Source organism: Kogia breviceps, chromosome 10 (assembly GCF_026419965.1).
Source record: "Kogia breviceps isolate mKogBre1 chromosome 10, mKogBre1 haplotype 1, whole genome shotgun sequence".
Taxonomy (NCBI): domain Eukaryota; kingdom Metazoa; phylum Chordata; class Mammalia; order Artiodactyla; family Physeteridae; genus Kogia; species Kogia breviceps.
Genome location: NC_081319.1, coordinates 66,776,376 through 66,791,198, shown reverse-complemented (window position 1 = coordinate 66,791,198; position 14,823 = coordinate 66,776,376). Strand labels below are relative to the sequence as shown.

Sequence of the window (14,823 nt, the reverse complement as noted above, 5' to 3'; positions counted from 1 at the left end):
ACAATTAGAGAATAGTTAACATAAATGGAATATTTACAAAAAACTAATCATGTCTTATACTATAAATCTCACACTACATAAGAAATGGCTATTTTGAGAAGTTCTATTGTTATAACTAAATAAGTAGGTAAATTAAAAATTGGGGGAAAAAACCCTTATATTTTAAAAAAATTAGAAAAAAAACCTACCTTAATGGAAATACCTAAAAATGTATTTAGAATTGAATGACAGTGACCATACAATATATCACAACTTGTAGAATACAACAAAAGGGATTCTTTGAGGGAATATAGGATAAATCCAAAGAATGTAGAAGGAAATAAATAATAAAGATATGAACAGAAACTACTGAAATGGAATGTGAGTATGCCAAAGAAGATCAAAGCCAAAAGTTAGTACAATTAAGAGATTAGAAATGGATAATTCTACATGGAATTTGATTAAGAAAAAAGCAGGTGGACACAAATAAATATTAGAAATGATGAAGGAGATGGACCAAGATGGCAACATAGGCAGCTTCTGAACTTCTCTCCTCCTAGGGACACGTTGAATATAAAGCTGCACAAGGAGAAATTTCCTCTGAGAGAAATCCAGAAACCAGCTGAGTGACTCCAGCATCTCAGATTAATAAAAAAATATCCATACGAAATCTGGAAGGAATAGCTGAGATACATTCTTGCCATCGACCCCATCCCTGGCACAGTGCCAAACAATTGGGAGGGAAACCCCAGCTCCCAACTTTGCCCTGAGGTTTTAGGCTGCACATCTAATATTCCAGCTTTTAAGGCTCCCACCCAAGGGAAAAGCTCCCAAAATACCTAGCTCCAAAAGCCAATGGGACTTGTGCCCACAAGAACTACAAGACTGCTTATATTGGAGATACTAGTTCCACAGGAGAAAGTAGGCAGTTGTGGGCAATGCCTCCAGGTCAGAGAATAGCTCATCAAACGTTTCAAAGATATTTCTTCTTGGAAACATTGAGACATACAGGGCTTTCTTTGAATTCAGACTTTACTACATGTATATTTGACTAAAATCCTCACATGAGAACTATTTCATTTATTATCACTAGGCACTAGATGAACCAGCCAAGACAGAGAGCATCTCCAAGGACAACACATTAGATCCACCTCTGGAGGTAATGGCTTCAGATCACCCCTGCTTTTGAAATGCAATCCCGAAACTCATTGCTAACCCAGTACCTGGTTTCAATTCTTCCAGTTGTGTTTCCCTGAACAGCTCAGGCAGCAAACTGAAGAGCTCTGTGCTACCATTGATAAGGTCTTACAGGATTCCTTGTCTATGGTAATGCCTTAGACTAGACCGTGCAATTCAAACCTTTGCTTTGCTTCACTTCATTTCCCTCTGCTTGGCTAAGATGGATGCATCATAAGCTTGTCCTTTTTTTTTTTTTTTTTTTTTCTAGCATTCTTCTGATTCTCCTTCAAGTTCTCTACAGACATTTTTGGGTTCTGACACAATCAAAGTATGTATGTATTTAATATAATTTACTGAACCATAAGAGTTACTAGATTAATGATTTTTAAACTGCAGGTCAAGGGCCAGTAGTGATTTGGTAAATTAGTGGATAGCAACTAGCATTGTGGGTTTTTTGTTTTTTGTTTATTTGTTGTTAGCAAACAGCATATTAAAAATAGAATAATAAGAATGTAAACTATCAATCAGACTGTATTATTCCAAGCAGTGAGTAGGTATTGTTGACATTTATTTCAATTCATTTACATGTATAGGTATAGGCATGTGTATATAGGTTGCAGTAAAATCTATTTCTAACTGTAGGTCAAGTTCATAACAGTTTGAAAGCCAAAGTATTTGACTGTGTTGTTATATGTTGGCATTTAGGATATAGAAATGTATGTAGAATTTGTGATTTATTCTCATCCCAAACCATAGCTTCAGTACTTATATAATTCAGAGCCCTTAGACTTGTAGAAACTGAAAATGAGGTAGACTAAAGTAGTGTTAGTCTTAGGGCTTTAACACTGGTATTATTTCTGGAATTCTTTTCTTTTGGTTAAGTGAATATATTTCATTGTTCATTAACTCAGAGGGACAGAATCCTGGATATTTTAGATCATTTGAGGACTACTAAAGCATTATTATAATTGAATATTTAAGTACTCCCTTCTTATCATGTAGCCTTTTCCATTTGTTGGGATAAAATATTACATTTCTCCAAGTTATTTTTTTTTGAATGCTTTGTACAGATCTACTTACCCGAATTTCAAAATGATGGTGGTTTTTCTTTTATTGATAATTGTTAGGTTTTTTTGGTCAGTCTTATTTTCTCTCTTGGAATTAGTATACTTTTTATATATTATTTTTCAAAATTAGACATTGTATGTATAAAGTAGATTTTATTGTATGTTACTTATTTAAAAATTTTTATTATAGTTGATTTACAAAGTTGTGTTTAAAGTAGATTTTAAATGTACAGAATTGCCTGTAACTAAAAGAGTATTTCTAATTTTCAATTGGAACATTATAGATGAATATCCTTTAATAATGATGTAGAAGACAGGTAATCACTCATTGTCAATATTATTATATTTTAGTAGAGAGAACCTGCAAATGGATAGTTATAGCTTCTCTATTTGTAACCTATTTTGTATATTCTTTAAGTCTTTTAATCTAAAGATAGAAAAGTTTGATTTGTCAGAGACTATATAAATTTTATTTTATTTATTTATTTATTTTTAACATCTTTATTTGAGTATAACTGTTTTACAATAGTGTGTTAGTTTATATAAATTTTAAATGTATTTTTTTCTCATTTCATTTGTTGAACTTGTAAAAATACCCTATATTACATTAAATGTAAAAGGAATAGGACTTAATATGTGAGTAATAACCTGTATTATTGATTTATTTAACAAATATTGAATGCTTATAGTGTTAAAGATGCATTATTCTAGACCATTCAATTTAAGGCAATTATTTCATTTAACAAATATTTATTAGTGCTTACTATGGGCTTGGCACTGTGAGGTACTATGGTGATAAGTGTGAGCAAGGCAGAGTAAATGGAGAGGAGTACTTTTATTTTTTTATTGAAGTAGAGTTGATTTACAATGTAGTGTTAGTTTCAGGTTACAGCACAGTGATTCAGTTATACAAATATACATATATGTATTCGTCTTCAGATTCTTTTCCCTTATAGGTTATTACAAAATATTGAGTATAGTTTCCTATGTTACACAGTAGGGCCTTGTAGTTTATCTATTTTATATATAGGAGTATGTATATGTTAATCCTAGCCTCCTAATGTACCCCTCCCCACACCCCCTTTGCCCTTTGGTAACCATAAATTTGTTTTCTATGTCTGTGGGTCTTTTCTGTTTTGTTAATAAGTTCATTTGTATCATTTTTTTTTGTTTTAGATTCCACATATAAAGTGATATCATGTGGTATTTGTCTTTGTCTGACTTACATCAGTTAGTATGATAATCGCTAGGTCCATCCAAGTTGCTACAAATGGCATTATTTCATTATTTTTAAATGGCTGAGTAATATTCCATTGTATATATGTACCACATCTTCTTTACCTATGCATCTGCTAACAAACATTTAGGTTGCTTCCATGTCTTGACTATTGTAAATAGTGCTGCAATGAACATTGGGGTGCATGTATCATTTCAAATTGGAGTTTTCTCTGGATATATGCCCAGGAGTGGGATTGCAGGATCATATGGTGGTTCTATCTTTAGTTTTTTAGGGAACCTCCATACAGTTCTCCATAGTGGTTGCACCAATTTACATTCCCACCAGCAAGGTAGGGGCGTTCCTTTTTCTGTACACTGAGAGGTGTACTTTGGATATAGCGATCTGAAAGTAGGATTCAAACTGAGACCATGAGGGAAAGAAGCCAGTCATAGGAAGATCAGGGAGAATAGCTTTCAGGAAGAGGAGTAAGCATGTGCAAATATCCTGGTAGGAAAGAGCTTAGTGTGCATGAAGAAGGCCAGTGTGGTTGCAGTATGGTGAACAGTGTGAAATGAGGTGAGAAAGAGATGTAGGGACGGCAAGGATACTTACATGCCATGCCATGAAGTTTGGATTCCAGGGAAAATGGGAAGATATAAAAATATGGAGGGAATAAAATGAAACTATTGAGAAAGCTGGCTGATGGCTGCTGTGATGAGGCTGCCGAGGTCAGAGGAACCATGATGGTGTCCTGGTGCAGAGGAGCTGCAGAGAAACACCGGGTATGAAAGAGATATTGCAGCCTTGCTTGGGTTGGGATGTGTGAAGAGAAGGAGAGGAGAATTGTGGAAGAGCTCCTGCTCTTTGACTCGACTGTAGACAAACATGAAGGAGGCTCACTGTGGTAGAGGGAAGAGGGTTATGTTTATTTGGATAGGATAAGTTCAAGATGTGTGTCAGGGAGGCCTGAAACCTGTGTGGCTGGAGCTGGTACAAGGGATCGGGGGATGACTGGTACGTCGATGCTGTGGACGCCCTGTACGGAGCTCCCAGGAACAAAATATTGCAGGTCCAATCAAGAAGAATAAAAGTCTATTGTGGTCAGGGCAGTGTGGTAACATGGAAGCTACAAGAGCACAGTGTTTAAGAGAGTGTGATCATGGTGATTGTTGCCAAGAAAAAGAGAACGAATAAGGCTAGAGAAGTGTTCATAAGATTTGACTTTGATTTTGAAACTATATTGCTACAGCTTATGTGTTTATTCTCATCGTTTTGATTTTTCTAGCCTTTAGTAGCCTATACAGTCCTTGTGAACCTGAGGCTTTTCTTTTTAGTCTCATATGAAAATTGTGACCTTATATATTGATACATAACATATATGTAATTTTTAATTCATGTTTTCCTAGATGTATCTTTTATTATATTTTCTATTATTATTATTATTTTTTACTATTTTCTATTACTTTAGTTTTTTATCTTTTTGTACACTCATCTTATTTTCTCCAAGACAACATATTTCTGTATATCACTTTTATATTTGATATGAAATTCTGTTTATCTGGGACCTTAAGCCATTAACAATTACTGTAATTCTTCTTATATTGACTAATATCTCCTATCTTATTTTATATTTGCTACTTGAAATGTTTTCTTTTTTAACTTTCCTTTAGATATTTTGATATTTACTGGTTTGAAAATTTTACTTTGCATTTTTGTTACTTTTCATATTTACATCTAAATTATTAAAGACAATAATTATGCTTATTTTCCTATCAATTTTAAAGCTTACATATATCTTTTTCTAAACTTAAGTACCACAGCATTTTTCACTTTCCTTTTGTTTTTAATCAAGATCTATCTATCTATCTATCTATCTATCTCTCTATCTATCTATCTATCTAATGTATGTAGACATAGTTTGTTAGTATTTTTTGGACTTCTAGATCTGAATTTTAATGGTTAAATTTTTCTTGATTTCTTCTTTATTTAGACACTTATACTTTATTTAGATCCTTATTTCTTACACATTCATAGCTTTTTCCTGGATTTATTTTTCTTCTTGTGGACCTCTTGGTTGTATTCAATAAGGTCTTGATTACTGTGGCTTTGTAATATAGTTTGAAGTTGGGGAGCCTGATTCCTTCAGCTCAGTTTTTCTTTCTCAAGATTGCTTTGGCTATTTGTGGTCTTTTGTGTTTCCATATGAATTGCAACATTTTGTGTTCTAATTCTGTGAAGAATGTCATTGGTAGTTTGATAAAGATTGCACTGAATCTGTAGATTGCTTTGGGTAGTATAGTCATTTTCACAATATTGATTCTTCCAATCCAAGAACATTGCATATTTCTCCAACTGTTATGTCATCTTTGATTTCTTTCATCAGTGTTTTATAGTTTCCTGAGTACAAGTCTTTCACTCCTTAGGCAGGTTTATTCCTAGGTATTTTATTATTTTTGTTGCAATGGTAGATGGGATTGTTTATTTCTCTTTCTGATTTTTCATTGTTAGTAGATAGGAAGGCCAGAGATTTCTGTGCATTAATTTTGTGTCCTGCACCTTACCAAATTCATTGATTAGTTCTAGTAGTTTTCTGGTGGCATTTTTAGGATTTTCTATGTATAGTATCATGTCTTCTACAAACAGTGAGAGTTTTACTTCTTCTTTTCCAATTTGTATTCCTTTTATTTGTTTTTCTTCTCTGATTACCATGGCTAGGACTTCTAAAACTATGTTGAATAGGAGTGGTGAAAGTGGACATCCTTGTCTTGTTCCTGATCTTAGAGGAAATGCTTTCAATTTTTCTCCATTGAGTATGTGGTTTAATGTGGGTTTGTCATAAATGACCTTTATTATGTTGAGGTAGGTTCCCTCTATACCCATTTTCTGGAGAGATTTTGTCATAAATGGGTGTTGAATTTTGTCAAAAGCTTTTTCTGCATCTATTGAGGTGATCATATGGTTTTTATTCCTTAATTTGTTAATATGGTGTATCACATTGATTGATTCGCATATATTGAAGAATCCTTGCATCCCTGGGATAAGTTCCACTTGATCATGGTGTATGATCCTTTTAATATGCTGATGGATTCTGTTTGCTAGTATTTTGTTGAGGATTTTTGCATCTGTGGTCATCAGTGATATTGGTCTATAAATTTTTTGTGATATCTTTTCTGGTTTTGGTTATCAGGGTGATGGTGACTTCATAAAATAAATGTGGGAGTGTTCCTCCCTCTGCACTTTTTTGGAAGAGTTTGAGAAGGATGAGTGTTAGCTTTTCTCTAAATGTTTGATAGAATTCACCTGTGAAGCCTCTGGGCCTGGGCTTTTGTTTGTTGGAAGATTTTTAATTAAAGTTTCAATTTCATTACTTGTGATAGGTCTGTTTATATTTTCTAACCCTTCCTGGTTCAGTCTTGGAAAATTGTACCTTTCCAAAAAATTTTCCATTTCTTCATAGTTGTCCATTTTATTGGCATATAGTTGTTTGTAGTAATCTCTTATAATTCTTTCTATTTCTGTGGTGTCAGTTGTGATTCCTCCTTTTTCATTTCTAATTTTATTGATTTGCATCCACTCCCTTTTTTTCTTGATGAGTTTGGCTAAGGGTTTATCAATTTTGTTTATCTTCTCAAAGAACCAGCTTTTAGTTCTATTGATCTTTGCTATTGTTTTCTTCATTTCTATTTCATTTATTTCTGCTCTGTTCTTTATGATTTCTTTCCTTCTACTGAGTTTGGGTTTTCTTTGTTCTTCTTTCTCTAGTTGCTTTAGGAGTAGTGTTAGATTGTTTATCTGAGATTTTTCTTGTTTCTTGAGGTGAGATTGAATTGCTATAAACTTCCCTCTTAGAACTGCTTTTGCTGAGTCCCATAGGTTTTGCGTCATCGTGTTTTCATTGTCATTTGTTTCTATGTATTTTTTTTTCTTCTTTAATTTCTTCAGTGATCTCTTGGTTATTTAGTAGTGCACTGTTTAGCCTCCATGTATTTGTGTTTTTTACAGTTTTTTTTCCTGTAATTGTTTTCCAGTTTCATAGTGTTGTCATCAGAAAAGATGTTTGATATAATTTCAGTTTTCTTAAATTTTCTGAGGCTTGATTTTTGACCCCAAATGTGATCTATCCTGAAGAATGTTCTGTGTGCACTTGAGAAGAAAGTTTATTCTGCCACTTTCAGGTGGAATGTTATATAACTATCAGTTAAATCTATCTGGTCTATTGTGTTATTTAAAGCTTTTGTTTCCTTACTTATATTCTGTTTGGATGATCTATAGACTGGTATAATTGGGGTGTTAAAGTCCCCTACTATTATTGTGTTACTGTCGATTTCCCAATTCATGGTTGTTAGATTTGCCTTATGTATTGAGGTGCTCCTATGTTGGGTGCATAAACATTTATAATTGTTATATCTTCTTACTGAATTGATCCCTTGAACATTATGTAGTGTCCTTCCTTATCTCTTGTAACAGTCTTTATTTTAATGTCTATTTTATCTGATATGAGTATTGCTACTCCAGCTTTCTTCTGATTTCCATTTGCATGGAGTATCTTTTTACATTCCTTCACTATTAGTCTGCATGTGTCCCTAGGTCTGAAGTGGGTGTCTTGTAGACAACATATATACGGGTCTTGTTTTTGTATCCATTCAGCCAGTCTGTGTTTTTTGGTTGGGACATTTACACCGTTTACATTCAAGGTTATTGTTGATATGTATGTTCCTACTACCATTTTTGGGTTTGTTTTCATGGGTCTTTTTCTTTTCTTGTGTTTCCCGCCTAGAGAAGTTTCTTTAGCATTTGTTGTAAAGCTGGTTTGGTGGTGCTGAATTCTCTTAGCTTTTGCTTGTCTGAAAAGCCTTTGATATCTCTATCGAATCTGAATGAGATCTTTGCTGGGTAGAGTAATCATGGTTGTACATTTTTCTCTTTCATCACTTTAAGTATATCCTGTCATTCCTTTTGGCCTGCAGAGTTTCTGCTAAAAACTCAGCTGATAACCTTATGGGAATTCCTTTGTATGTTATTTTTTGTTTTTCTCTTGCTACTTTTAATATTTTTACTTTGAATTTAATTTTTGTTTTTTTGATTAATGTGTGTCTTGGTGTGTTTCTCATAGGGTTTATCTTGTAGGAAACTGTCTGTGCTTCCTGGGCTTGGGTGACTTTCCTTTTCCATGGGAAAGGATTATAGTGGGAAGTTTTCCACTATAATCTTTTCAAATATTTTCTCAGACCCCTTCTTTTTCTCTTCTTCTTCTGTGACCCCTATAATTTGAGTGTTGGTGTGTTTATTGTTGTCCCAGAGGTCTCTGAGCTTATCTTCAATTCTTTTCATTCTTTTTTCTTGATTCTGCTCCTTGGCAGTTATTTCCACCATTTTGTCTTCCAGCTCACTTACTCGTTCTTCTGTCTCAGTTATTCTGTTATTGATTCCTTCTAGTGTATTTTTCATTTCAGTTATTGTATTGTTCATCTCTGTTTGTTTGTTCTTCAGTTCTTCTAGACCTTTGTTAAACATTTCTTGTATTTTCTCAATCCATGCTTCTGTTCTATTTCTGAGATTCTGGATCATCTTTACTATTATTACTCTGAATTCTTTTTCAGGTAGATTGCCAATTTCCTCTTCATTTATTTGGTCTTGTAGGTTTTTACCTTGCTCCTTCATCTGTGACATATTTTTTGCCTTCTCTTTTTTTTTTTTTGATGAGTGGGATTGTGTTCCTGTCTTACTGGTTGTTTGTTCTGAGGCTTTCAACACTGGAGTTTGTAGGCTGTTGGGTATAGCTGGGTCTTAGTGCCAAGATGATGACCTCTGGGAAACATCATTCCAATGAATATTCCTTGGGGTCTGAGGTTCTCTGTTAGTCCAGTGGTTTGGACTCAGAGCTCCCATTGCAGGACTTTCAGCCTGACCCCCGGCTTGTGAACCAATATCCTGCAAGCTGTGCAAGGCAGCAGAAAAAACAACAAAAAAAGAACAATAACAAAATAAAAAATAAAATTAGACTAGGAAAGTAACAGATATGTTAGAAAGAATATAAAAATGAAAATATAGATGAAACAACAACCAGAAGGTAAAACATAACCACAGTAGTAAGAAAGAGGAGGAGAAAAAAACCAAAAAGGTGGAAAAGGCCTTGGCTGTGGAGACTGTGTCCTAAGCAAGGTTGGGTTTGAGCAGTGGGTGGGACCTATACTTAAGACCCACAGGGCTGGAAAAGGCCCTGGGAGGTATGGGGGATGGGGCTTAGGCTTAATGGAACAGAAGGGGCCCAGGTGTGCTTCCCACCTCTGGTCTCAGAGAGCAGGGGACCCCACCTGGGAGCCCAACAGGCTTCCCAGTCTCAAGTAGGCAAGGCAAATGCCCTCTGTGCCTCTCCTTCTCCTCTGGTCCTGAAGGGTCCCTCCCTCCTGCCTCTCTTGTTCTCCCCCCAGCCTCCAACCTATGCCCCCAGGACCAAGGCAGCCTAGAGGGTGACTCTGAATGCATAAGAAGTGGCCCAAGGGCTGGGCAGATTTCCCCAGCCTATTGGGCAGGGGAAACTCTGCGTGTGCTCCCCCAACCCAAGCCCCTGATGGTCCCTCCACTTGGGAACCCCTCCCCACTCTCAGCCACCCCCTCAGGGGCACCCATCCTGTCCGGCCTCCACTTCTCCTCCATCCTCAGTCCCCCCACATCCTACCGGTTCACTTGGGGGTTCCTCTCATATCCTTGGGCATCGAGGTCCCCCACCAGTGTCCGGCATGTGCCCTAGTTGTGGGGAGACACGAACTCCACATCTTCCCACACCGCCATCTTGACTCTGCCCTCCCTTCTTTTAAATTATAGTTTTGCTGGATGTAAAATTATAGGTTCCCTCTTTTCAACAGTTTTTGGCCTAGGTTCTTTTTTTTTCAACAATATAACTTGTGAAGTATTTTGTCAGCATGATATTGACTCCTCTGCTACAGAGTGATCATTTACAGAGTGGCACTGTGATCTTTTAGAATTTTATCTTTATCTATGATGTTACTGATATTTCCTATTATGTGTCTAAATGTGCTTTGTTTTTCTCTTATGTATCTCTTTGACCTTTCATCTGAAGTTTTCACTCTTTTTTTCCCTTACTTTTTTTTTTTTTTTTTTTTTCTGTGGTATGCGGGCCTCTCACTGCCGTGGCTTCTCCCGTTGTGGAGTACAGCCTCCAGACTCACAGGCCCAGTGGTCATGGCCCATGGACCCAGCATCTTCGCAGCATGTGGGATCCTCCCTGACCGGGGCACAAACCCATGTCCCCTGCATCAGCAGGTGGACTCGCAACCACTGTGCCACCAGGGAAGCCCTCCCCTTACATTTAAGATAGTTTTAGTCATTATTTTTTTTCAAACATTTCTTTCCTCCTAGGACTCTTACTAGACTGATTTTTTTCACTTTTGCTTCTGTATTCTATATCTCTTAATCTTTAAATATTTTCTTAATTTATTGCTTCCTTATGCCTCTAAGAGGATTTGTCAATCTGATATTCCAGTTCAAAAATCTGTTCAGTGTCTACTATATACTTCAGTCCCTATGTTCAGTTCTTTATTATAGCTTATATAGTTCTGTTTTAAAAGTCAGGTTTATTGAGGTATAATTTATCTACTGTAAAATTTTCCCTTTTAGTATACAGTTCTATGAGTTTTGACAAAGCATAGAGTTGTGTAACCTCTACCACATCCAAGATATAAAACTTCCATCAAAAGAAAAAGTTTCCTTGTGCTCCTTTGTAGTCTATCCTCCCTGCAACCCAAGTGCACTTGCATATATCCATAGCTAATTTCTTATTTTTTATTGAAATATAGTTGATGTACAATATTATTTCATAATTTTTAATGAAATCAGTTAGCTTGGTTGAGAGAGTTTCCTCAGCCATGTTTTGCATTTCCAGTACAAATTTAGAGAAAATATATGATACAGTCCATCCAGGTTTTTGTTGTTAGTTTTTGTGAGTTTGTCACAAGGAGAGAAGGAAGCAGGATAAATTAAGGTACTTTTAAAATGGCTGAGAATATGAAACATGTAATGAGAGAGGCAGTAAAGCCATAATGGAGCTGGGAAGGCTCATTGATTTTTGAAGTCTCAGTGAGGCTGAAGAAATATTGTTTTGGGATATCTGAGAAATGAAGATGGTAGAAGGGAAGTAGAGTTCCAAGAGGAGGATGTGAAAATGAAATTTTAAAAGTTTTCCATTTTATTTGTGAAGGTAACATCTAAGAATGGTCCTGGCAGCGGATGATTGAAATGGAGTGGATAAGAGTATCTTTGGAGTCGAGCAGCCCAAAGAATTGAGGGGATAGAGACTTCTGTGTGAACTTTGAAATTGCCAAAATTACATAAGGGACTCTTATGATCCATGAGTAAACATCATCAATAAATAAGATAAAATTTCCTAGAAATCTGATCAATAACAGCAATGAAAAAAACAAAGTGATAGTGTTTAATGAAATAATTTTCAAAGGGACAGGGAGTTTTGTAAAGAAAAGAGGGAGCAATGGTTAGAAAGTCTTAATAGGAAAAAAACAAAAGGTGAACATATTTATCCCAGAAGTTGAATCTTTTAACATTTTCTTGATTACTTCAGTAGTGTAATTGTTTTTATTTTCCTACAGACGCCTACAACTCTTCCAAGAGCAGCTGGCCGAGAAACCAAATATGTAAGTCCCTTCATAATTATACATACTGCTTTATTAATGGGTGCATGCACATGCTTTGGAGGGAACTCAATTATATAGTCATTTAAATTGAATTAGTTGAATTTTTCATAAATGGAAGGGGTAGGATGGTATGATTGGCCCAGAGGTGGAAAATCAGGTTGTGTCTGGTAAGTTTATTTAATAAATTCCTTCTTAAGTGAGGTCTCATTTGATTAGTTTGGCTGAATCAAACAGAATTCTAACATCTGCTTTCTGCCTTTCTAATTATCAAGGCTTAGATGACATTTTCATTTTTGTAATGGTTTATCGTGTGTATTATGAAAGAGTCAACTCACATAGTTGAAACATTCAGATTTGTCTGTTTCTAATGGGATTGCCAATTTATTTGATTTGGACTAGTTTGTTGTTTTCTTTCATTTAAATTATTTTCAAATAAATCAATTTCCACCTATGAGCAAAAATATAGTAATAATGTGTACGTAGGTATAGACTCACACACTTGATTCACTTAATTGTGGGGATCTGGCTCCAAACGTCCTAGATGCACACACACACACACATAGCCTCATCCCATTCCTATTCTTTATTTACCTAATAATCCAGCATGTGGCCAACTTCTGCTTCTGACCCAACATATTCTAGTATAGGCAAGATTGTCTCCTAAACAAGTGTTTAGTTTTTAGTTTAAAACAAACCAGTAAACTATTCCCTTTAGTTTATACTTCATATTTTCTACTATGTAGTTTTCATCATCATCATCATTCAGAGTCAATAATTAGTAAATATAAATTTTGTGACATATCTTCTTTGCAATTTATACATTTCTGCCTTCTTTAGAACCTCCCTAAGGCAGATAATAAATTGGGTAAAGTTACTGAGCTTCATCACATTCAGAAAATAATGTTTAGAAGGTATGGATAGGAACACTGCTTAGAACATTTTCTAGAAGCTTTCACTGTTATTTTCTGTTATTACAGGAAGTCATTTGGAGTAATACTTAAAAGAGTGGAGGCATTTAGCTGGCTATACCCAAGTTTTAATCACAGGGTTACTGCTTGCTAATGAATCCTGGAAAGTCACTTAACCTCTCTGTGCCTTAAATTTTTTCATCTATAAAATTGGGATACTAATATGTAGTTGATGTAAGATTTATAACTGTTAACATAAGAAAAGCCCTTACTGTAGTCTGACACATAGAAATGATTCAATAAATAATGGTTCTCCCTTTTTTTACCTCTCTTTTTCCTTTGTTTTTCCCTTCATCCATGTCTCCCCCCTTCTCTTCCCCCTCCTTATCTTGGAAAGACTAGACGCACCATGATTTAGCTGAGTTCCTTGATTCTTCAGTTGGATATAAGAAAAGAAAGTCCCTAAAAATGCTTCTATTTTTTTGTGGCTGAGACATTCTACAAGATCCAGACCCAAGAAAAAGTAGCTAGAATATTCTTTACTGTCACCTTCCTTTCTCATCTAGTCCTAATTTGCACCCAAGTGCATCTGATATAGACTCATTTACAATGAGGTACAGAGGGCTGATACCTCCTCCCACACCTCCTGGAGGTAGATAATTTGATAGCAATGGAAGCAATTCTAGAGGAGCTGCTTCAATCTCCATAGTTAGAGGTTATGTCAAATTGTTCTTCTGTCAGTTATCCGACTTGATTAAGGAGATTAACATTTGCCCCAAACTTTGTGAGAGCATTTGAGTCATTCAAAGTTAACACTGAATCATCAAATAGATTTAATATAGCCTCAAACAAATATAAACTCTAATTCAGATAAGATTCTTGACTTTGATTAAATTTGGTTTCTTGGAAAAGCTTTGTTTTTTTAATTTCTCTTACAAAATAACATTTGAATTGTTGTTTGTGACACCTCAAATATGTCCATGTCTTTTGAAAGATTAGATGGGATGATTTCATGGTGGAATGGGAAAACCAACTTTTGGTGCCATCAGAGAAGTCACACTTGTAAATATTTGGCTTCAGTTATTACATTTACTAAGTGATGTCTGATACAGTTTTTTTGAGGAGAAAAATGAAATTTTAGAACAAAAGTGTACCTTAGCTATAACCCTTAATCATACGTCAAAAATCGACCTTGAATACACTATGTCCTGATTTTTAAAAAAGAATGATACTGTAATATTTTCTTTCTTAAAAACATTTTTTATTTTTTAAATTATTTTTTATTAAAAATTTTATTTTATATTGGAGTGTAGCTGATTTATGATGTGTTAGTTTCTGGCATACAACAAAATGATTTAGTTATACATATATCTATTCTTTTCCAGATTCTTTTCCCATGTAGGTTATTACAGAGTATTGAGTAGAGTTCCCTGTACTATGCAGTAGGTCCTTGTTGATAATCTATCTTATATATAGTAGTGCGTAAATATATGTTAATCCCAACCTCCTAATTTATCTCTCCCCCCAACACTGTAATATATTTTTCTAGAAATTCTAACATTCATATTAGCAGAGCTACAAATGCCTCATATTAAGTGCAACTTGAATAGTTTTCCCTTAATTAATTAATTAATCTTTGCACTTTTCTCCCTTCCTCTCTCATGGAAACTCAAAAGCAAATCTGAGAATCCTACAAACTGTAACATTTCAATATTCTACCACCTCTCTTCAAAACTTTGAAGAAAGTAGGCATCTTCACATTATTCACCTGCTGGGACTTGGTGTATCACTGCCTTTGTAGA

General features: G+C 35.1%; 1 protein-coding gene across 50 annotated transcripts in view; it reads left to right on the top strand.

Annotated features, from left to right (window-relative positions):
- MLIP (muscular LMNA interacting protein) overlaps positions 1-14,823 on the top strand; it is a 269,496-nt gene that overhangs the window by 163,855 nt on the left and 90,818 nt on the right. For 44 of the 50 annotated variants that reach the window (XR_010835034.1, XR_010835031.1, XR_010835033.1 and 41 more), the window contains 4 exons: positions 1,073-1,138; positions 1,222-1,305; positions 1,427-1,486; positions 12,069-12,113. Coding sequence is in view for 44 of the 50 variants with exons in the window: in XM_067005968.1 (XP_066862069.1) it covers positions 1,073-1,138; positions 1,222-1,305; positions 1,427-1,486; positions 12,069-12,113 (255 nt within the window). In the remaining 6 variants the exon portion in view is untranslated. The remainder of the gene's footprint in view (positions 1-1,072; positions 1,139-1,221; positions 1,306-1,426; positions 1,487-12,068; positions 12,114-14,823) is intronic. The other 6 variants (XM_067005973.1, XM_067005970.1, XM_067005956.1 and 3 more) reach the window with 2 other exon arrangements.